At 38.3% G+C, this 24,399-nt stretch overlaps 2 protein-coding genes across 4 annotated transcripts in view; both read left to right on the top strand.

The window, feature by feature from the left end:
• The window catches only part of LOC306851097 (unconventional myosin-XVIIIa-like), a 120,335-nt gene that overhangs the window by 44,692 nt on the left and 51,244 nt on the right, over window positions 1-24,399 (top strand). For all 3 annotated transcript variants that reach the window (XM_079387170.1, XM_079387169.1, XM_079387168.1), the window contains exons 2-16: window positions 8,419-8,506; window positions 8,956-9,062; window positions 11,067-11,243; window positions 12,018-12,228; window positions 12,854-12,996; window positions 13,310-13,410; window positions 13,560-13,623; window positions 13,765-13,909; window positions 18,199-18,372; window positions 18,462-18,552; window positions 18,729-18,921; window positions 20,097-20,183; window positions 22,414-22,555; window positions 22,667-22,826; window positions 23,406-23,592. In XM_079387170.1, the coding sequence (XP_079243296.1) occupies window positions 8,419-8,506; window positions 8,956-9,062; window positions 11,067-11,243; window positions 12,018-12,228; window positions 12,854-12,996; window positions 13,310-13,410; window positions 13,560-13,623; window positions 13,765-13,909; window positions 18,199-18,372; window positions 18,462-18,552; window positions 18,729-18,921; window positions 20,097-20,183; window positions 22,414-22,555; window positions 22,667-22,826; window positions 23,406-23,592 (2,070 nt within the window). The remainder of the gene's footprint in view (window positions 1-8,418; window positions 8,507-8,955; window positions 9,063-11,066; window positions 11,244-12,017; window positions 12,229-12,853; window positions 12,997-13,309; window positions 13,411-13,559; window positions 13,624-13,764; window positions 13,910-18,198; window positions 18,373-18,461; window positions 18,553-18,728; window positions 18,922-20,096; window positions 20,184-22,413; window positions 22,556-22,666; window positions 22,827-23,405; window positions 23,593-24,399) is intronic.
• On the top strand, window positions 835-8,400 carry LOC306851222 (uncharacterized protein; the record flags this gene model as incomplete). Its single annotated transcript, XM_079387385.1, has 6 exons — window positions 835-900; window positions 2,603-3,832; window positions 4,959-5,024; window positions 6,407-6,529; window positions 7,499-7,564; window positions 8,311-8,400. 6 exons carry the CDS (start codon window positions 835-837, stop codon window positions 8,398-8,400), a joined length of 1,641 nt encoding a protein of 546 aa, XP_079243511.1.

The raw sequence follows: 24,399 nt of genomic DNA, 5'->3' as shown, positions 1-24,399 counted from the left end.
TGGACAATGTAGTAGTGTGATAATAAGGTGAAACTACTTTGTGTTTACTAACAAAAGCTCTCTGTCCTTTTTTAAAGGAAATTTTCACTTATGTCGTTCCAGCTTGTGGAACACAAAAGTAACTATCTAAAAAAAATCTATCTATCTTCTATCTATATCTATCTTTGAAAGAATCTATTTATCTATCTATATAGATAAATGTATAGATATATTGGGTGTAATGTTCCTTTAAGAGGGAACTAGACTCACGATATAGTTTTGTTTTATATTGCCTTCAGTTATATCAGACTGCAGCTGTACAATGAGCACAATTGACCCTCCCTCCGTCTGTCACATGTCTCTTGTTGTAATATAGAGTGTCAGAGAGTTCAGAATTGGCTTAATTTTTGGATCCTTTTTTATTGTCTTGATGAAATAAATTCCCTTAATGTGCAACTTGGAGCAAATCCCACTGTTTAATAATTTCTTTCTACCCAACAGAGCCAAGAACCTCCTCTTCTTTCCAGCATTGTGGGTCTTATTTACTTGAAGTTTGTGACCTCACGTAACATAACTGTGAAGACCAGCATCCATTGTGCCAGCCTCTTGTCTGCTGGTCCCTTCATCTGTCACTCATCTTTTCATCCCGCCCTCCCTCCCTCATCAAACCCTTACCCGGCCCAGCCCATGACAGCAGCGTTGCCAGCATGGCATTCTCATCACGCTTTTCCTTCTGGGAGCAAAAGGAAAGTGACGTTCCATTCTCCATTCTCATCTTTCTGCACTGTGTGACATCAGCTAGATGGTGTGCATGAAAATGCATCAATGCTTTCACTTTTACACCTATCTGTAGCAATGCACCAGGGTGCCGTGTGCACGGTTCATGAACGCACAGCTGCTAACAGCCTCTGGTTAGGGCATGTGTGAATGTGTTCTGGACAGATGGAAAACACAAATCACAGTGTGAATATGACCAGTGTGATTCAGCGTCATGGGAGAGTGTAGTTCGCCAGCTTTCTGCCATAGCTTTTTTGATTACAATTTTGAAAAGCTGCCACTGGCTTGCCTTGAACCCAGCTGTAAACTGATGCTACTGCTTAAAATGTATAATTAGAAATGGCAGTGTAAATTGGTGCCTTATTAGGTTTCAAAATGGAATATTTTTCTGCGTAACTTGGTCTTTAAAATGCCCTGCATGAAATGTGTTGGATACATATGCATAATAACCTCAGCATAGACTTATTGTCCTAAATCAAATGCTAATGACCTTTTTACATGGACCTTTATAGATCAAAGAGGAGAACAAGCCAATACCCAAGAGTTCAAATAGCAATGTAAGTGCCCAGATATTCTGCGTACTAACAAATGAAGTATTACTGCTCACAGAGAAGAGAGGAATTGCAAATTGAAAAGCACTCTGTCTATTTGTCCTTAGTTACACGTATCTAATTAGATATTTTCAGTTATTATTTGCAGAATAATATGATGCTAGCTCCAAGTTCACGTGTTTTGACACAGGATGCAGTATTGCTGTCAAAGGAAGCTTGTTTCAGTGGCTGCTTCAACAGTATACCACTTTGAGAATGAGTATTTTAAGAATAGCCAATTATTTCCTGGTAGATTTATGAAAACCTCTTTTATTTAACACACATGGACCATTGATTTCTCACTTTTACACCTGCTACATGGTAATTTGCCTCTAAGTGGTGTTATCTTGGCTTGAAGACGGAGACAGTTTGTTTGATTCTTTTTTGCTCTATTGATTGACGTGCAGCTGTTGCACACCACCAGCTGTGCTTTGTCTGAGCTGTAGGTTGGTGGTTAAATCAAGAGCCTAAATAAACAAATATCAGTAAAGCAAATATTAATCAAAGTTTTGACTCAGTATCTCAGCAAGATTTTTTTGTACAACAGCCTGAATCTATAATTTGCGTTCTCTTTTAATAATAGGCCTTTGTTACAATTTAAAGAGCCAAGATTTCGGTAAAAAGCAGGGTGTTTATTTTGAGTTTAAAAAACTTAGGCATCAGTGAGCTATGTGCAAAACCTGCTGACAGATAGACATTGTTTATATGGTATATCTCATAATCCTCTGACAGAATCTACTGGATATGTGTGTAGGAGTGAAGAGACAGCGTGGTAGGGTTGTACTTTCAGTCTGAGTGTACAAACGCATGCTTGGAGAGGCGCTCCATGCAGACCTTTTTAAGTGCAAAAGTCACTGAAGTGTATTTATGCGATAGTTCACCTCCTCTGCTATCTCTCTTCTCTCATGCATACAAACTTCTGTATAATATGTCAACAGAAACCAGTATTCTAATCTACTTCCCTTTCACCTAGTTTGTGTTTGGTAGCCATTTACAATTGAAAGGCAGCCATGTGAATAGATTTAATTTCCTAAAAAAAAGTTCTGAGATATTTTTACTGAGTGGCCTGTCATAGAAAAGTATATGAAGCAGGAATATGTGCATAGGAACCAACATAAAGAATACAACATTGCATGATGTGCTGGTTGAGGAAATAATTGAAAACACCAGTGTTTTGAGATGTGTAATTTAAAGTTCTTTTCATTGATCTTTCCTCACTGACTTTTCTACATCTACCGTACCTGCTGGGTGAGTAGTCTGACAGCGATGGCAGCCTGAGTAGCCGCTCCCAGTCAGTGCCCAGCCTGGAGCCCGGCAGAGGCCTGCTGCGTGCCAAAAGTCCTCAGCCTGTTCGGGTCACACCCACAGACATCCAGTCCCAACCTCAATTTAGGCGAGTCAAAAGCCCCTCACCCAACAGAGACAAGATGGCAATCAGAAAGTTCTCTGAAGTGCCCAAGATGCCGGAGCGCTTCAAAAGCCCCGAGCCTCCCCAAGCTCCCCTGAGTCCTGAACCTTTACAGAATGGAGAAAGCAAAATTAATGGTACCCTCAATGGCAGTGTTAAGACTACTGCTAGTGCTAGTCAACCAGAGCTCACAGAGGACTTGCAGGGTGGGACCCGTAAGAAGGTGGTAAAGGTGATACGCAGAGTGGTTAGGAAGGTAGTTCCTGCTGAAGAAGACACGGCAACAACCCCTGCAGCCATGTCCCCAGAACCACCTAAACCAGCTTTAGAACCCCCGAAACCTGAACCAGCATCTGTTCCAAAAGTTATAAAGATGCCTGTGTTCTCTTTCAAACATGATTCCATAAAGAAGGAGGAAAGAGATGATATCTCTGCTGGACTGACTAGTTTGATGACACGAGGCAGGACCAGGGAACCTCGTCCACGCATCCGTAAGGATGAGCCTCCTGAAAAAGAGGATGTGAAACGTATAGAGAAATCTCAAGAGAAAGAAATTTCTGGACCAGCACAAGATAAAACTGTGTCGAAAGTAGAGGCCTCCCAGACTCCAAAACAAGAGGCACAGACTGCAGCATCTGCTGCTACTTTCACGACTCCTAAGTCTCCTGCTTCACCACCAGCAGGATTCATCCCAACCCCAAAACCCAACCCACTCTCTCCCCCGTCTGGATTTGTTCCTACAACGAAACCCTTAGGATTTGTCCCCACCTCGAAACCATCTACTCTTTCCCCTCCAGCAGGCTTTATTCCTGCTCCAAAACCTTCTCCTGTGACTCCTGCTGGATTTGTTCCAACAGCTCCTATTGTTTCTCCACCTTCAGCTCCTATTCCATATCCCAAAGCATTGCCTATTATCCCCAGTTCTACACCTGCTGTTCCTAAAGCAGCTGCTTCCTCTGCTCCAACCGCTCCTGGTAAATCCAACACCCTTAACCCCCCAGTCCCCAAAACAGATCCATTTGCCCCTCCATCAGGGTTCATTCCCACCAATAAACTGATGCCTATGAAGAAACCAGAGGTATTGATCACACTGATTACTTGGCTGCATGGATTACTGTACTTCACTTAACTGTGTGAGGAGTGCACTAATGTGAATGGTGTGTACCACTAGTACGAAGATGATCCACTTTATAGTCTGTATGTAGTCTGTAGCATGTAGTGATTTGTAGCTCTTTGGAAGTGTTGATGAATTGGGCTTTTGGTTGTTTGACAGGACCCTTCTCTTAGGCATCTAACTCTGTCTCTGAGTTGCCTTTCTAGTCTCTTTGTATTTAACAGAGCTGCGTTTCCCTAAAGCATCGTAAGCCGAAGTACAGTACATCGTAGACCCATTGCCACCAATGGAGCTACGATCAACTTAAGCTTATGATGCTTTTGGGAAACACGGCCCAGATCAGCCCACGATTTGTGGTTCCTGAATGTTGCTACTGGAAAACCAACTTTAGTGTGCAGATCTTGCAGATGGTGGAGTTAAAGACCGTTAGTAAACTAAGCCACCTCATAGACCCACGGAAACATTTACTAGTTTTGATTAGACAAGATTAGGAGCAACATACATCTGCGTGGACACTTTTATAAGATCATGGAAAGTAGACTTTATGGATTGAATACTGGTTATGTGTCGCAAAAAGCATAGTGTAGTGAATGCTGGATGCTTAATTTGGAGTCGTTTGGTTCTAGTATTTCAGATCAGAACAAACTAATTTGTAATTGGTTGCATGGTTACTAACTTCAGTCCCTTAAACAATACGTTTGTGACTTTGTGTGTGTGGTTTGGACATAATATTTGAAGGTGAAGACGGCCGTACGTATGCCACCAAGTCAAGCAGGGAGACCTTCTCCTGGGAGCATTTCTAAACCCTCTCTACCAATCTTGTCCAAAAAGGTTTGTGTGTGTGTGTGTGTTTAATAAGATCACACTCTGCTGCAGTTAGATGATATGCCTGCTCAGCTCTGCAGGAAAGGAATGTAGCATGGCTAACAAAAACACCCGTGACTTTGCTTTCAGTCAAGTTCTGTGTAGAGCTTTTACAATTTAATCTTTTGAATAAATTGATGTTGGCTACTACATAACATTACTCTATAACAAAGCTACGTGCATAGTCTGAGTTAGACTCACCTCTTCTTGGTGGTCTGACCTATAGGAGAGTCCGCCACTGAGTCCCACAGAAGAAGCACAGAGACGGCTGGAGAGGATCTTCGCTGCACCTGTAATGCCTGTCCATTCCTCCTCTTCCTTCTGTCTTCATTTCTGCTTCCTCATCTGACTCACTCACTGTCTCTCTGATGCTAAAATGTGCTTTATCCAGACTGTTTTACATGGCTCTGACTGCACTGGCTGTAGACCTATAAATTAGCCACTTTAAAGCTTGACAGCACTTATGCTGACTGAATACTCATGGGGAAATAGTTTAATACACTACATTGTTATTGAGGACAAGGGATTTTAAGGACATTATTGTGAGCAGAGTGACTACATAGTGCCTTCATATCTAATGGTTATGACCTCGGTCTCTTTATAAGTAATTTATGGCTTTATTCCAAACTCTAGTGAACCTGCCTACCTAGACACTGTGAAGGCAGTTCCAGAAATCTCTTAAAAATAGCTTTAGGCAAAGTTTTTAACAAGCTAGACTAAGACAAAAATAAACTAAAATGACTTATTGATTTGTGTTTCCCCCTAATGTTTTCTGATCCCTTTTAAACAAAACAAAGGGGGAAAAGTTTCAAAATGGCAGCCAGTTTGAGAGAAACTCTGATATACCTAATGTTACTCCTGGAAAAACATTCAGAAATGTTTTTTTTCTCATAAAAATGATAAAAGTCTTATTTAAAGCTTATTTTACACAGTTTTATTTATGCTATGTTTGTTAATGTAGCATATTGTTAGCTTCACAATTCAATAATTCAAAAACAGGCTTTGTATTTTTTAGGAAGCTGCCTTAGAGGGTAGCTGCCTATGTAGAGAGTATACAAAAGGCAACTCACTTGATTTTGGAATAGGGCTTGTATTGTATTCTGTATTATGGGCTGCTCTGCTACAAGACCAACAAATAGGTGTTTTCCCCTCTTAGCTCAACCTTCTGCTCTGATGTCTGCCTTGTGGAAAAAACAGCATATGGAGCGTGGCAGCTGGTTTGAGCAGGTTTAAGCTGGTCCTGAGCTGGTTATAAGTTGGTTATGAGCTGGTTTAAGCTGGTCATGTGCTGGTCCTAAGCAGCTAGCTCCTGGACCAGGAGCTCATAACGAGGACCAGCTCATAACCAGCTCAGGACCAGCTTAAACCAGCTCATGACCAACCAGCTTCCATGCTTCAAAACTCTTCTTTTTATAAGTCTCTTAATCCCCATGTGTCTGTTTTTATAGTCCATTTTTGTCCTTCCAATATCACCATCTCATGCTCTTTCACCTTTTGCTATGTGCTGCAGTGCAACTTTATTATCTAGCAAACAGTTTTTCATTGGTTCAGGCATGCCCATCTTACCTCCATGTACCTGCTGTCCTTTCATCTGTGGATACATGTCTCATCTCTACCTCTCTCTCTCATCCACCGCTGTCTCTGTGGCTGTGATTGTTTGGCTGGCTGGTCTAGCTGGAACCTGTGGCCAGTGCCTCTGCGTCGTCTCAGGTACAGGGCCCCTCTGGGGACGGCTCTTCCCCCACTGTGCCCCTCCATGGCTTGGCCGGAGTGTGCGCTCGTGTGGCCTGTTGGAGTGTAAGCTCTCTGTTCCTCTTTCTAACCCACCCCCACCCTCATACATGGCTATATATGCTTTTGTGCTTGTGTTATCAACCTACAATAGATGCTTACATTTTTATTAAGACGTGTTGTCAGTTTAGCTTACTGAATTTGATTTGGTTATATCATATCTTTGATGGAAGGATTACCTGCTTGTTTTTTGTGTATGAGTGATTATTTTAAACCAGTGTTGATGCAGTGCATGGTGACTCAGGGTTAGATGTAACTGCATGAAACCTTCAGTGTGAGAATGAATTTGCTTCTGCTGCCCCACTGATCAGCTTATAAATAGCAGTGGATATGCTCTCTAATTGGTGAAGATTTTGATTTATGAATATGTTGTCTCCTCATGCTTCAAGCTCTGAACATTACCTCATTTATGCATACCTCATATGACATAGTGTCTTTATATATCCTTGTATCACCTTTCTGTGTTAACCATGCTATTGTTAGCATAAATCGTGTTATGTTCAGATATGTTTATATATTTAATTTAAAATAGTCACATACACCATGTGGAATTTTAACAAAAATAAAGCTGTAAAAACATGGGAAAATCTCTTGAAAAATGTCTGCCATGTTTGACCAAGGAAATAAAAAATATTTGTACATAATATACATAATCATTAAAAGTAATACAAATTTAAATATTGTCTTTTTTATTAGATATAACCTTGACTTGTTAAATATGACCTGCTCTTGACCGGTTTCATGAGATTCTCCCTGCTAAATGTTTATTTCCCGAAGGGTGACCATAGTGCCTTACGCTGACATATCACATGATCAATAACCCTTTTTATTCACAGGATGCATTAGATGCTCTGTGTGTCGAGCTGAGGCAGGCTATTAAACTGATGAATGACTGTGTTTGAGAGATGCACGTTATAACGTGTTATGATGTCTAACGCTGCTCTTGCCCCCTCATGCTGACCTGCCGTCTCACAGGGACAGGTGGAGGAGGATCCCGTGGCAATCCTAAAGGCAGACCATGCCGCTGCCGCCCATCCTAAGGTCTGCTTTCTGTGTACCGTAGTTCACCTGCATTATCTCACCCTTGACCTGACGTGTCAAACTTGCCCTTGTGTTGTGTTGTGGAGTGTTGTGCTCGCACCCATCCCATTTCATCGACAACACCCCAGCCGTAGAGCCGTGATTGAGAGAAACACTCAGAGATAGCAAAACGGACAATCTGGGTTCATCTAACATTTAATTAGCATTGGATTGTTATTAACTGTGCTGTAGTGTTTTCTACCCTTCCTTCACATCATGTGCCACTGTACTTGTAGAGTGTACCAGCATATCTACAATAATAACATGGTATACTAACCAAACACCAGAGTAGAGAAGCTTGTGAACTGGAACAGAATCAATGGACCACTGATATACTATCTCTCACTGTCAGGCATTCACAGCAGTAGAGTTCATGTTCAGACCAGTGTGTGTAGGTCAAGCATGAGTGCAGTGGAATCAGACATGCCCAGACAACCAGAACATCAGGCTTGTAATCTGACCCCATCCATCATTTGACACCTGAGTTGGCTACATCTACACCTGCCTTTAAACTCTTCCCATCTTGCATGACAGCCCACAGCATTTTAAGCTCATTTCCCACTGTAGACATTGGGAAAGTATTTTTTTTTTTGGACTCATCTAGGAGCTCTTTGTACTCTAATTGTTATTCTGCCAGCAGAGGTCTCAGATCAGGGTAAAAAGACCATGTTTGTGTCATTAAATGATAACAGTCTCTCTGTGATAAGTGTGGACAAATGCATGGAGTGGATTTGAAGCGTATCAGTGATGTTCCTGTTCAAAAGGCCTGTAAAGCCATAAATAATGAGTTTGACTGATGTGTCTCTCCTTCACAGGTGAAAACAGAGGAGCAGATAGCTGCAGAGCAAGCATGGTATGGTTCGGAGAAAGTGTGGCTGGTCCACAAGGATGGATTCTCTCTGGGTTAGTACGAAAGCCATGAAAATGAACTCAGTATTATTTTTAAATTGGAAACAACAGGAAATGGCATTTTTTTTCTCATTTAACTTCCATAATTTTACATATTCCTATGCGAAAATAGAATATTGAGCTAGAGTGGAAGAGAAAGTCATTTCAGAGGTGGAGAACGTTATTGCATTTTGATGAAAGATTATGGAAACATTTTCTCCCTTAGAATATTGTGCACCGATGTTTCGCACACAATAACACAAGGGACATTTATTAAGAAAAGAAATGGGGTCGATTTTGATTTAATGCCATTTGTAACTTAATACGCGTTTCATTACTATTACAGTAAGGACCGCTTTAATGGCACTAGAATTTTAGAAGTCTGTTTTAATTTTGTTTCCAGAATGATGTTGTGTACAATCAGAAATAAAAATATTCACAGTGTTCTCTGGTGTTCTTTACAGCCACTGTGGTGAAGACAGAGGCTGGCAGTCTACCAGAGGGGAAAGTAAAAATCAAACTGGAGCATGATGGGACAGTACTGGATGTGGACGAGGATGACATAGAGAAGGTCAGTTGTCCAGGCTGATTATGTGCGTTTCAGTATGCACAAATAAGAGATTTTGTTCATAGTCAAAATGAAAAATTCTATTTTCTAAATTAATGCTAGATGATATTTTGAACAATTCGTATATGTTTAATTTTTAGAACATTTTTGACCTCAGAATGTTTAATCATTGATATAACTGAACCTTCTGGTCACTTGTCTCTGGTGAAATGCTGGACTTCTCCATTCATTTAGTCCACTTAAAGCTTGCCCCTGTAATCTTGTGTTCATGTGCAACACCCACATCTCAAAATCCAATTAACAGACAAAGGATAGAACCAGAATTGGCTTTCCATATGAATGTGGCTTTAATGCTTTCATTATACATATAACATGTTGCTATATGAACAACCATTTAATAATGAGTAGTCTCGCAAACCTTGAAGGGTTAGTTAATCCAAAAATGAAAATTCTGTCATTAATTACTCACCCTCATGTCGTTCCAAACCTGTAAGATCTTTATTCATATTTGGAACAGAAATTAAGATATTTTTGATGAAATCTGCGAGCTTTCTGACCCTGCACAGACAGCAAAACAACTACCATGTTCAAGACCCAGAAAGGTATTAGACGTTGTTAAAATAGTCCATGTGACATCAGTGGTTCAACTATGATTTCAACAAAACACGGAAGAGAAGAAATTGTTGAATAAAGGTTTTTTTTTTTTTTTCCTCTTTGTGTACAAAAACTATTCTCGTAGCTTCATAAAATTAAGGTTGAACCACTGATGTCACATGGACTGTTCTAATAATGTCCTTACTTCTGGGCCTTGAACATTTCAGTTGAATTGCTTTATATGCAGGCTCAGAAAGCTCTTGGATTTCATCAGAATATCTTAATTTTTTGTTCCAAAGATGAACAAAGCTCTCACGGATTTGGAATGACATGAAAGTAAGTAATTATTGACAGAATTTTCATTTTTGGGTGAACTATTCCCTTAAGTATACAAACAGTTCATGCTTCATTTAGAGCTGAAAATGACATGATTCAGTCCGTTAAAGATTCTAACTGATTCTAACTGCGGAGATTTAGTGAATGATTTGTCAGACTGATTTAAACTAGACACGCTTGTGAGCGCTTTTGTGTGATACATTAGAAGAAACATCCCATAAGAGTCACTTTGTTCATGATAAGGTTTACGCTATTTGTGCTGTTCTGGTTTTTGAGTGCAGCCAGGAAATAAACTAGAAAAAAATGCAATACACTATCCCATCTCATCTCATTTCATCACATTTAGTTCAGATTGCACAATCACAACAGAAAACAATGATTCCTTTCACTTTGGTTCTATGGATTCAACTGCAGATTAGCTGTCTGTATTTTAATGATTCTTCAGGTCTGCAGGGCTCATGCACAGGGTTATTTGCAGAACTCTTCTACTATCTGGCTTGAATCCAGAGCCAAGTGAGGGTTAGACAGGCACAGGTGGGCCCTGGGTAACGTGCACAGGGTGGGAGAAAATGATGCCAGGATATGGGTCACAGAGAAACAGGTGGAATTTGACCTAATTTTGAAAAGAGACAGATTGTCTTATATAGACACACTGAGAAGTCTAATATAATAGTCTCTGATAGAATTTTCAGAGTTTGCACTATAAGGCCTTGATGAGGCATATGCTAGGCAATATTATCAGCTCACTTCCTGCCTGGCACAGTCGTACCTCCCTGTGAAGGGCAGCTCTGAGCTGATGATTTCCATAATGTTAAGGCTGACCTCAGATCAAGTTTTGGAACCATCTGTTCAGTGAGGGAATTGCTAAGCTGGATCCAGAGTTGAGCTTGACAAGTTTTAAATTGCATTAAAGACTTGGCATGAAGTCTTGAGGCTATTACAGCTAAATCACATCAGTTTAAAACCCCATACTCTATTTTTTGTCATTAAGTTTTTTTTTTTCCAACTCTTTCCATTAATTACTTGTCAGATTTATTGCATTCTTTGACCTTTAATATTTTAAATCCTTCAATCCAGGCGAACCCGCCGTCATTTGACCGCTGTGAGGACTTGGCAGCTCTGCTCTACCTGAACGAGTCCAGTGTCATGCATTCCTTGCGCCAGCGCTATGGAGGAAATCTCATCCACACATACGCAGGGCCCAACATGGTGATCATCAACCCTACCAGCGCCCCCTCCATGTACTCAGAGAAGGTGAGAGCCTTTGTTTTCTTTCACACTCCTTGCATTCAAATATGCTACTTCTCTACTATATAGTATCCAAATATGCAATATTCATTAAACCGCAGGCAACAAATACTCTCATGAACTTCCTAATTCATGAAATGCACATTATACTCTGACAGTGTGCGATTATAGATGGAGCTACTCACTGTGGCAGCAATGCAATGTATTATGAGTACTATATTTTCTACAACTCTCCCTTCATCAGTTAAACGCAATAGGAAATGTGCAACTGAAAGTCGCTAATGAGTTTTATTGGTTTTCATGCAAGATAAATTACTACCCATAAAATGTAATTAGAATCCAGAAGAGAATTTCTTTCGGTCATTGGTCCTAATTAAATGATTTTGCATTATGGATCAAGCTGATTATGTGCCGTGATGAGTGTTTTCTGCAATCTAAAGCTGAAACTATGATAGATGCGAAAATGTTATTGCACTTGTGCTGGAAAGATTTTCAAATTACCAGCTATTGATTTTCCCTTCATTGGAAAATGAATGTTTATGGGTTTACATTCGAGGCTTTAAGGTTTCCATTATTGACTCTTCTGTTGTACAGAAAATAAACACACTGTAATACATTTAGATTATTAGTTTGACCTGTAAGCTCCTTGCTTTTGTTTTCCCACCAATGATCTTCATTAAGTTTGTCCACAGACTTTTGTTTTCTTGGGCAAGAGGCATAAAGAAAAGTAATGTGTTTGTCAATGTGATAGAAGTTTATTTTTTCTCTCTGTCGTTTCAGGTGATGCACATGTTCAAAGGCTGTCGGCGGGAAGACACAGCCCCTCATATATATGCAGTGGCCCAATCCGCCTACCGAAACCTTTTGACAACACGACAGGACCAGTCCATCGTGCTGCTGGGAAAGAGCGGCAGTGGCAAGACCACAAACTGCCAGCATTTAGTCCAGTACCTGGTGTCCATTGCCGGCAGCACTGGAAAGATATTTACTGGTACAGAAACAAGAGTCATAATAATTTCCTAGCATTTTTAAATTAGATTCTAGTGATGCACCAAAATTTTGGCAAATGTTGACAACTTAACTTAACCTCCAATCTGAAATTTACATACATTTTGTAAAATTACAATATGGTGTAAAAACATTAGATTTTAATAATATAAATTATTATTTTTTGTTCTTTTGTAAGCAAGCTAATATTGGCCAATATAATATGGTCATTATGCATTCCCATTTTTAGCTGCATAGTGTGTCACCATGTGCTTGAAAAGCTTGAACAGCCTGTGGTAAAGGGTGAATGGACGGGTGTCTTGCGGTCACTGGAAATGGGCTTGTACAGCATGGAGAGAGTGTGAGCGCTGGGAAGAGGGTGACAGATGAGGGCTGTGCTAATGATGCCCACTAAAGCACTCTGATAATTAGCCGTCATCAAGGCCTGCTCAACCCCTGCTTGGTCAATAATGACCTAATGAAGACTACAGTGCTCATTAACTATACCATTAAAGAGGCCTTGATGTTATCTCCGTATGCTGGACTCTGTATGCAGGGTCCTGTTTTCTAGTGCAGTTAGTGTTAAAGAGTGAGTCCTTTTTTTAAATATTAATGTGTGTCTCCTCCAGCTGAGAAATGGCAAGCGGTCTATACAATCCTAGAGGCCTTTGGAAACAGTGCCACCTCCATAAACAATAATGCAAGCCGCTTCTCCCAGATCGTCTCGCTGGACTTTGACCAGGCTGGTCAGGTAGCCTCGGCCTCCATCCAGGTTTGTTTATATAGGACTGGGTCATATCTAAATTATATAAAATGCACATTGTACTAATTTTATGACTTCTAGTTAAGTGGCAATTCTTCATCTATCCACCCACCCTGCTAACTTTAATGCCCTTTTAATAAAATAATGTTTAATTCAATAAATAATAAAAATGTTATCGTGATAGTTTTAATAATTTAATAATTTTATAGTACAGTACTTTAAAATTACCCTTTTAAAATGGGCTAGGGATATAATTCCTATATTATAATTATATTTGTTCATTCTGTTTGTTTGTAATGTTTTGTCTTTCTTTTATATGTAGACCATGCTGCTGGAGAAGCTGAGAGTGGTGAAACGACCAGAGACTGAGTCCACTTTTAATGTTTTTTATTACATGATGGCTGGAGCAGACAGCACACTTAGGTAATCTCACAATAATTGTATGCATGCAAATTTTTCAGTTATTTAGTTTGACCCCAAATTTTCTGCTCTCAGAAAGCTTGCACTATCGAAGAAATCTGTAAAATAACTGTATAATTTAATAACTTGATTGTATTTCAATTTCACTGCAGAACGGAGTTGCATTTTAACCACTTTGCAGAGAAGAGTGCTTTTGGGATTGTGCCTCAAACTAAGGTTAGTTTTGAATGGATAGAGTTTGCAAGCAGACAAAATCAATAAAAAAATATTTTAGTGAATACAGCAAATTTTTAAATTTTTTAATTTAATTTTATTTTGATTCCCATCTTATATTCTTTTTTGTGTGTGTATACACAGTCTGAGGACAAGCAAAAGGCATCACAACAGTTCACTAAACTGCAGGCAGCTATGAAGGTGCTGAGCATCTCTTCTGATGAACAGAAAGCTCTGTGGCTCATCCTTGGAGCCATATACCACCTTGGAGCTGCAGGGGCCACGAAAGGTAATGCACCGCTCACCCAGTCAGACATTGTTGTGCGTCATGGATTTACTTTCAAGCAAACTCAAGTCACCAATAACCCCAGCATAAACCCTTAGCAAAGCCTATTTAGAAAGTTTAATAGCTTGCTTTGATTTCAAGTCTTCCCCTTTAAGCCCCACACTGCTGTCTCCGTGCTAATTTAGCTCACAAAAGCATTTGACAGCTTTCTCTTTACACATCAGAACTGGAGAGCTCCAAACAAAAAAGCCTTAATGAGATAAAATGCTTAAAACGCCTAACAAGCACAGAAACAGACTTTATTAATTAAGGCCGACTCACTGTCTGCTTACTGAGCTCAAACAGAGGAGAGACAAGCAGCTCAGGAAACAGTTTGATGTTGAGGAGTTTAGAGATATGTGTATTTCTTTAGCTCTAATGAGGATGGATGGCTCAGTATTCACAGTCTGTGATATCACTTCCCCCTCATGCAGTCAGAGGATGATGTATTAATAAATCTTTTAATCACCAGACTCCAAACTGTACTGTCTACATGCTGTCTCTAGGGTCCACAGTCATGGAAACTCAGAAATAGCCGGGATATTCAAATTGTGTGTGTGTGTGTGTGTGTGTGTGTGTGCAATATTCAAATTGTGTGTGTGTGTGTGTGCATGTTTTATCTTATAACATCATAGAAAATTGCTTTTTTAAATTTCTATAAAATTGAGTGCTGTCAAACGATTAATTGCGATTAATCGCATCCCAAAAAGTAAGAGCTTGAAGACGGTCCTCACACTCTCAAACATCAAAAGAATCACAAGCGAGATGAAAGTATGTAAAGCATTAATTGCATCCAAGATAAAAGTTTTTGTTTACATAATATATGAGTGCGTACTGTGTATATATTTCTGTATATATAAATACAAACACATGCATGTATATATTTAAGGAAAATATGTTTATATATTAAATATATTTATATATATAATATAAAATATAATTATATAAATGTGTATACATCAAAATATATACTGTATGTGTGTATTTATATATACATAATAAATAAACACAGTATACATGCATATTATGTAAACAAAAACTTTTATTTTGGATGCGATTAATCGCGATTAATCATTTGACAGCACTAATAAAATTATTATTTCAGAATAATCCAGTAATGAAAGGTTTGGCTTGGATTTGAAAGTATGGCCATCGTTCTGTTTTAATTGCATGTAATGTGTAGTTTGTTGCTGATATATCATCACTGCAGTCGCTGAATTGCTCAGTATCTGCAGTCTGGTACTCTTTCCTGTACCTGCATGCCTCCCCTGTGTCTCTCAGACAAATGTGGGAACGCCTTATTTCTGACAGAAGGTACTAATACTGCTTCAGTGTCCTGAGTTGATACTAAAGACTACCATTATGTGACATCAAACATCATAACTGGTAAAGCTTTTTTAGCAACACATTTTACCTTCAGGACAGTATATGTTTATAAAGATGTCTTAGTCACTCAGTCGTACCTGACTGTCCGTACAGCAGGGGGCAGTGTTGTTCTGCTTTTTTGTGTTTTGTCTGGGTATTTAACTTGGTCAAGTCTGTTGTTGTTGTTCTTAGTACAGGCAAGTACCTGTAAAAAGTGTCAAATAGTTTTTCTAGAACAGCAGTTTGATATATACTACCGATCAGCTTTGGGGTCAGTAAGAATTTTTTAAATACTTTTATTTAGCATTAAAGTGACAGTAAAGACATTTATAATGATTTCCGTTTTGATCAAATAAACGCAGCCTTGGTATGCATAAGAGATTATGCTTTTAGATTTGATAAAAATACAGCAAAAACATTAATTCAAACCTCTTTCAAAAACACTGATAAATATTACAGACCCCCAAATGAATGGTAGTGTACACTACTTAGCCAAAGAATACAACGAGCAGTATCTACAGACTTACATAATTTACATTTATTAAATTAGCAGTCCAAAGCAACTTAAATAAACCCAATATGCACAAGCAATTATGCAACATAAATAGTATTAAACCATTTATCTTTTATTAAGCATAAAGCAACATTATTAACAGTAGTATTCTGTACAATTTAATTTAAAAACACAATGTAAACTGTACGTATATTATAACTTTTTTTTATATATATATTTTTGGAGAACATTTTCTACAATTAAAAATACACAGAAAAAAAAAACTGAATTAATTAGTATATTACTAGTCCTGATATATGCTATTATATCCATTCATTGGCCAGCCATTGGAAAAACACGTATTGGTCATTTACTAATTTACATACAACTAATACGCAATGGAATTGTTTACTGAAAATGCATGGAAGAGCCAGTAATATGTGTATATGCAAGATTTTGTGTGCTAACGGTTGCATTTTTAGTTCCTTGTTTGTACAATACTGAAAAATGTCTGTCATGTTCTAACCTCTTCTTCTCTACTTGCATGTTGCATGCTGTTACAAAGCAGAGGCTGATGAAGGTAAAGGAATATTATATATCAGCACAACAAGCAAACACCTCATTTGTGTATGTGTGTGTGGTTTTATGCTGTTATCGTAGTTGCCAGACGTTTCCATTTGCATTCTTATTGTCTTCCTTTCTTCTTTCATTTCTCTGCTGGGCTTCTTTTCTTTCAGAGGTTTCTAACCATGTCTTAGTCTTGAAGCTTAGATAAAACTTTGGTGGGAATATGTGCGGGTGAAGGAGGGGAGCATCGTAACTTTGTTGTCTTATAAGGCTCAGGCTCTCTGATGTTTCTCCATGTTGTAGACTTTTCATTTCTGCCGTGCTTTTCTGTTGTTAAGACGCAAACACAAATAAAAAGCCTGTTCGCTCTCAGTTCTTGTTTATTTTTGGCATTCATCTATTCCACCAGAGGCCTGCGTTGTTTTTCGTGTCTCTCTGCGACCTCTTCTGGTTGCGGCAACCTCACTGCAGCTTGCGCGTCACTCTTCTTGTATAGGACTCTGTGATTTGATCTGAGGTCAGTCGGAGCAATATCTGCTGGAAGCAATTGAAAAGCTTTTTCAAAAGCTTTTAAAAAGCTGACACGTTTTCTGTGATGTCTAAACATTAAAACTCACAGACATCATCAGACCAATTTTGACAGTTCTGAAAGTGAGAGTTTTATGTAGTCAGTGGTTTTCAACAGTGGTTGTCCAAAATTACATTGAATATCAACAACATGGTACCAAAATAGCTTGTTGTACAAACCCCCCCCCCCCCCCCCCCCCCATTTTTGATAAAACAATCAAATATTATATTCAAGTGTATTCAGCCAAATAGTATTCGATTTTTATTTGATATTTATGTTTAACAATCATGAGATTTATATGCCTAGCCATATACAAAATTAATAACATGACACATATTTACTAGTGCTGGACATTAGTTAATTAGTAGCTTAATCACGATTAATTGCATCCAAAATAAAAGTTTCTGTTTATATAATATATGTGTGTGTGCTGTGTATATGTATTATGTTTTCATAAAGACACATATATACAGTATATATTTTGAAAATATTTACATGTATATATTTATATTATATATAAATCTATTTAATATATTAACATGACATACTTTTCTTAAATATATACATACATGTGTATGTATTTATATATACTTAATAAATATACACACACACACATTATGTACACAAAAACGTTTATTTTGGATGCGATTAATCATTGCCCAGAACTAATATTTACACTGATGTTTTGTAATTTTTCCAGTAACCAGTAATCTTGAAAATCATCTTTGCTTCAAGTGAATCCATATTTAATCTCTTGTGGGATGTATTTTCTTTTACCTTTTGTAGTTTTCTTCATGATTTTTTGAGGACGAGGACATGTCACACAGCCTGTCCGTGGCATCTGCTTAATTTGGCAAGTCTTTACCAAGTAACAGATGGATTTCCATGAAAATACCAGTGATTGACTGGATGACAAATTTGAATAACAAAATATATGGAAAAAGTTTCTCCGCCCTTCAAAACTGATATTCCAAATATGCATAATCCTAGTTAGTTGCATTTTTTCGTCCATGAGCTGCAGCCTACTTTAATTTGTAATCGACCAGGTGAAAACCACTGCTTCTCTTCATCAAAACTTTTAGTATTTGGTTAAAAGTGGATCTTTACTAAAAATCTGTATTCTAAAGCTAACATGGCAGTACATAAATGATGTAATCAGCAGAACTGCATAAGACTTCTCTCAGATACCATAAGAGCCCCACAGTCATTAGTGTTGCTTCATTCGACATGGTATTTATGCTGTCCCTGTGCATCTCGCAGCGGGCCGAAAGCAATTTGCACGTCATGAGTGGGCTCAGAAGGCAGCTTACCTCTTAGGTTGCACCCTAGAAGAGCTCTCATCTTCTATCTTCAAACACCATCCAAAAGGAACCGTACAGAGATCCACCTCATTCCGCCACGGACCAGATGATGTTGGGACAGGAGACAACTCGGGTAAGATCTTGCATAATACAAGACCTCTGATACAAAGGAATTGTGTTTGCTGGCTTTGGCGGTATTAAAATTGATGTTTTGTCTCACAGCTCCAAAGATCACAGCTCTGGAGTGTCTGGAGGCCATGGCTTCTGGACTCTACTCTGAACTCTTTACTCTGGTCATCTCACTTGTTAACCGGTAATGTTTGTTACCTCTCATGGTCAGGACATTCATTTTATTTTTATTAATGTATGCTTACCATACATGACTACCATAGATCCCAGCTTAATTTGTGAACAAGAAAAAAGCCTGTATTGTTTGATGACTCTAACCTTCATTAAATATATATCTATTGTATATTTGTGCTGGTTTAGAGCACTGAAGTCGAGTCAGCATTCCCTGTGCTCTCTGCTTATTGTGGACACACCGGGATTCCAGAACCCAAAGTTAGCCAAGCGGGGCCGTGGAGCCACCTTTGAGGAGCTGTGCCACAACTACACACAAGAACGTCTCCAAACGCTTTTCCACGAACGCACTTTTGTACAGGAGCTAGAACGCTACAAGGAGGTGCAGCAGTCCACCCCGTTACAACTATCAAATTATTATTATTATTATTTTTTTAAATAAATAAATTATAGGCTCAATTAATTTGGGCTGTGTGTCGAGCTGAGTTAAAGCGATGTTGATTTTATTACAACCTCAAATTGAATTATGCAGAATTAACATGTTTGTCTAAGCTGTCATAATCAAATGTGCTTGCTTGCCTTGTTAACAAAATCAATAATCAGGCTAAGTACATGAGCCAATCAGAGATCAGTCATAGAGATAATGATGCTGTAAGCAATGTCCTGGAACTCCCTACAGACTTCAAGTTGGCATGAAATGAAAATTCTATTATAAAAATAGATCGTTTTTTTTAAATGCATGTTTTAGAGCTTATTGTGAATAATTTATTCATATGTTTCGTACTCGCATACGTTTAATGTTGTTTATTTTGTTTAATCAAAGTGTCATAACTCAGTCTTTCCAAAATCCCAGCCCTATGTTTTTTTTTGTTTTTTTTATATTCTTTAACACGTGGGTATACATAACAATACAGAAGTAAAAAATCTGTTGCTACTTCCATTTAATTGTGATTTTAAAGTTTGCATTTGAAAAATTTTGGCTTTTTCGAAATTCCCTCAACGAATTAGTCACATAATTAGACACGCCTCCATTTCCAAAACCCCGCCCTACAAAGACATTCTTGTTCCATTGAGACCGTTAAATGGTGACAAAAGAAGTGACAACTTCTCAATATTATGTTTAACCTGAATGATTCAACTTCAACTACCAGGCTGGGCTGCCGTGTGATCGTGTAAGATGACTGACAGGCAGAAAATTCCTCAAAGTGATCTGATTGGTCAGCGCTTATATATTTTTGGCAGTTCATAGAACCTGGGGCTGTCATAGAGACAGGCCTGGTATTTCAGGACACTGAATTCATTGTGATGTTTGAGTGGAGTTCCATACAAATCGCTCACAGCACCTTTAATCAAAAGTCTTGATATGATCAATTTTCATGCTTGAGTTTTGATCGATTCTGATTCTAAGCCTCTTACTTGTTTTTTTTGTTTGGCCACGAGGCTGTAAAATAAGAACAAGAGAAAGTATGGTATTAGACACATAAAAAAATGGAAACCTTTAACCCAAAAATCAGTTTGAAATCGTAGCTGACTAATACTCCCTCTATCCCTGTTTAGGAAAACATAGAGCTTGCATTAGATGACATAGAGTCCAGTACATCACTGTCTATATCAGCTATAGACCAAGCCTCCGCTCAAGCATTGGTAAGAAACTCTTTTCTCCCCTCATCTTTTCTTTCCTCCTCAGGTTTTTGTAGTGCATCCCAGCCTGTCCCCAAAGGGGCCTTATCTGGAGAATGTGTTCTTTTCAGTTTCAGCAGTGACTTGAATCAACAAGTTTTCCCTCGTCTCTCACAACATTGGGGAAAATTCAGTTTGACAGCTTGAAAGTTCTAGTCGATGACTTTTGTGTCCTTTAGTTTGTCATTTGAGTGCGAACTCAGCCTCAAAGTTGTTATCTGTTGTGGTAAGTTATTATATTGTCGTATCTAGCCAGTCGTTGCAGGAGTAGCGTGTCAGGAACGTGACTTTCTGGGATGTTAATGAGACCGGAGAGGCTGTTCTTTTTCTCTGTATGTATGTGTGTGGGTGGGCATTGAGTAGGAAGTGCCCTCCCTCTTCCTGAGGCACAACGTTCAGCATCTTTTAATGAAAACATTTTTTATGACATTTTTTCTCTTACAAAATGTGTCGGGATCATGCTTAGTAGTCCTGGTTAAATCTGAAGCGAATTGGAATCAGAGACATGTATGAGGCCATATATGTATGTATGTATTTGTGTGTGTGTGTGTACCATCTTTATGATTGAATTAATAGATTTAAATGGGCATCCTTGGCTTAAAAAAAGGATTTTAGATTAGAATGGTTTAGTGATACTTGATTGATTGCAAAGACGATGAGTGTGATTTTTATTTCTGACAAGCTGCTTTGAGTTTCACTATGAAGTGTTTTGAATGCCACCAGTGGTCACAATCACCAATTAAGGATTTGCAACTTGAAATAGAAATACAAATACGAATGCCTGTGTAGTCATGTAATCTTTTAAGCTTTTCTCTGCTTTTCAATTTGCTGAAGTTTTGAAAGAAATTCATAAATTGTCAAATGAGCAATTTAAAAATTAAGTAATTGAAAGCACTCGTTAAAACAACCCTGACGAGTTAATTAGCCAATCTGTGCCTGATGGAAATAGTACTGAGGCATAGTGACGACGGTTTCATCGGTGTGAAAAGTAATATTTAAAAGACATATTCTGAGCATATTCATAAGCCAGCGTAATTGCTGTAAGTTCTTTTCTGCACCGGTCTCATCCGCAGTTATTCAGCAGCCTGCAAAGTGTCAGTGCGGTAATGCAGAACAAGAGAGAAGCCATTACTGGTATTAATTGCTTAAGTAGACAGCCAGAGTGTCAGGTTTAAAAATGCCTGCCTGACTGCCCTGGAGCTCTTACTTAATACAGGCCTTTAATGAGGAGCCCAAGACTAATAGCTCATCATTTTTCCCCTCGTTTTCTCCTCCTCTCTCTTATTCTGTAAAGGATAGTAATTGCTTTCATGTAATGACTAATGTTGTGTTTGAGGTCATTATCGAAATATGAAATGAAAAGTAAATTAAACAATGCACAATTGATGAATGAAAGGGGCTTGAATTGTGAGTAAACAAAGTTCTTGAGAGAGACTGAGTTGTTGTAGGCCACAGCCACAGTGCAGCATACGCTTTTGGGTCTAACATCTTGTCATTCGCACTGATGATTCATGTGAAGAATCTTAGTGGAAAAGAATTTCAAAAAGAAATTGCGGCAGTGATGAGTTGGTAGTGCTTTCATAAGGTTTAGAGGTCCTTTTTTTAATGGGTTAATGCTATTTGTATGTTGTGTGTGCATAAGTGTGGTCACATTCACATTTACTCTATAAAGTCTATTTTATAATATTTGTTATGCAATTATCATGATCAAAACTTTGCTTGGAAACCTGTTGTACACAATCTACTAGATGCCTGTTTGCTGTGAAATTTATACAAATTTTTATAAGTAAACGTAAAAATAACTTATAGTAGTATTTCAAGATGAACACTAGACTAACTTTTTACTTGATTATCGATACATAATTTATTATAAAAATCATGTTAAAATGGCTATTGAGGAATGTTTGTTCATCATCTAATCATCATTGTATTGTATTGTATGTTTTGCCCACCGCACTAAAGTCTATAAAGCTTTGATTATAAAACTAAGATTTGATTTTTTCTGACTGTTCATTTATATGTCAGGCTTTACAGGGTTAAACATTAAAAAGTATTTACACTCTAGCCCAAAAGTGGGGTCGTAACCTAAATCGGGGGCTCGTCCGGGATTTGAATTGGTTATGTCCCCAGCTCCCCAGTTTATATTACTGACCCCTGTTCTGACAAAGTGTTCTTGCATGTCCATATGTTTCAGGTACGGACCTTGGCCAGGACAGATGAGGCAAGGGGCCTGCTGTGGCTGATGGAGGAAGAAGCTCTGCAGCCCGGGGGCTCAGAAGATACTCTACTGGAGAGACTCTTCAGATATTACAGCCCTGTGGAAGGAGAAAGCAAAGGTCAGAACACAGTAAACCTCCTCCCACATGCCCACCCATGCACATACTATAACATATAGATGTTTTTGTATGAAAAATCATGCAACCTCCTGTGCTCAATGCATCCCTCAGGCCCCGCCCTGCTGCTGAAGAGTGAGAAGGCACATCACTTCTTGTTGGGTCACAGCCATGGGACTGACTGGGTTGAGTATGATGCTAGCGGCTGGTTGAGCCATGCCAAACAGAATCCTGCCTCTCAGAATGCAGCCATTTTACTGCAGGACTCTCAGAAGTAAGACCCTAATATCTGCCTGCTGGTACAAACATTTAGCGAACTCCGTCTCTGCGAGTGCTGTGAGTTTGGGTTGCTTATAACTAAATGTGAAAACACAATGAAAATCATTAATTTATGGTTAAATGTTTATAAGAGAAGAAATTAAGACAAGAAATTGTAATATTTATTGATTTATATTTTATACTTTAATAATAATAATAGTCATAATAAATCATAAATACTGTTTTGTATTATACAATACAATAGTATTATTGCAATATTAAAAATATATATTTTTTATTTATTACATTTTTATCATTTAAATAATAAAAAATGCATTTATTATTAGTGTATAGTAAAACTGAATGGGGATATTTTTGTATTTACCTGAATTGTTTTGGTCAAATTAACGTTTACTATATGTTCAGTGTTTGGGAAGCTAATGTTGCTTGTTACTGAAAAAGCAACTGCTGAGATACGATTATGTATAATGGCAATATTTTTGCTTATTTCAAATGTTGCATACCGGTAATTTATTTGTGGAGGCGTTAAAGGATCCAACTCATTCTGTGTGTACTCTGGTCCTTCTCTCTGCAGGAAGAATATCAGCGGCTTGTTTATGGGGCGTTCAGGGGGAGCCACAGTTTTATCAGGCTCTATTGCTGGGCTTGAGAGCGGATCACAGTTGGCCCTGCGCAGGGCCACAAGCATGAGAAAGACCTTCACCACTGGTGTGGCCGCTGTTAAAAAGAAGTCCCTCTGCATCCAGATTAAACTGCAAGTGGTAAGTACTTCAAATGTGAAAACTGCATCCGTACACTAATGCATTCAAAACAGCTAGACAGAGAGCAAAGGAATGGAACATTATTATGGACCTCCTTGACTGGAACAGAAAATGCAAGGCTCTTAAAATGTGCTTTTAAAGAACCTAGAGCTAAAAATCAGCATGCTAATTAGAGCACTGCCACTAAAATATGAAGTAGAAAATCTAGATAAACTAGTTACCCTCATTAATTAATTAGTCAACCATTTTTTGATGGCCGATGGGATGTCTTGGAACAGGATAGCTGATGTCCTATTTAGTTTAAAGATGATAAGTGTTACAATTAAATGCATATTTATTTTACATAGTGTGATGTAGAGACCCTAAAGTTGTCTTCATTCACTTTTTTAGTTTGTTCTTATTGTTTCCGACGCATTGTTAATTATGTATTTCCTGATATACCTGAGTGGGCGTGGCGAACTTGAGGGAAGCGCTCATTTGAACTAATTTATGAAAGTGTTCAGGCAAATATGTATTGATTTATTAGTCCTCTATTATTTGTATTTATTTACTTGTTTGTATTTATTTACTTTATTTATTTACTTAACTCTTGTTACTTACTTTCATGTATAAATCATATTGTTAAACAAGAGTTTATTTTATAGAAAACATGGTATGTTCCAATTAGTAAGAGCGGGAAAATTTGTATTTAAGATGGCCGCCACTAGTTGTAAGGAGGGGTGGACGGAATAAGAGCTTGTTAACGAGATTGTGATGCTGTGTGTTATGCAGCAGTTCTAGTTTTAGACTGTGTTTTTAATCAACAAT

Source organism: Barbus barbus (assembly GCF_936440315.1).
Source record: "Barbus barbus genome assembly, chromosome: 31".
Classification (NCBI taxonomy): domain Eukaryota; kingdom Metazoa; phylum Chordata; class Actinopteri; order Cypriniformes; family Cyprinidae; genus Barbus; species Barbus barbus.
This window is presented reverse-complemented; position numbering and strand designations above follow the sequence as displayed.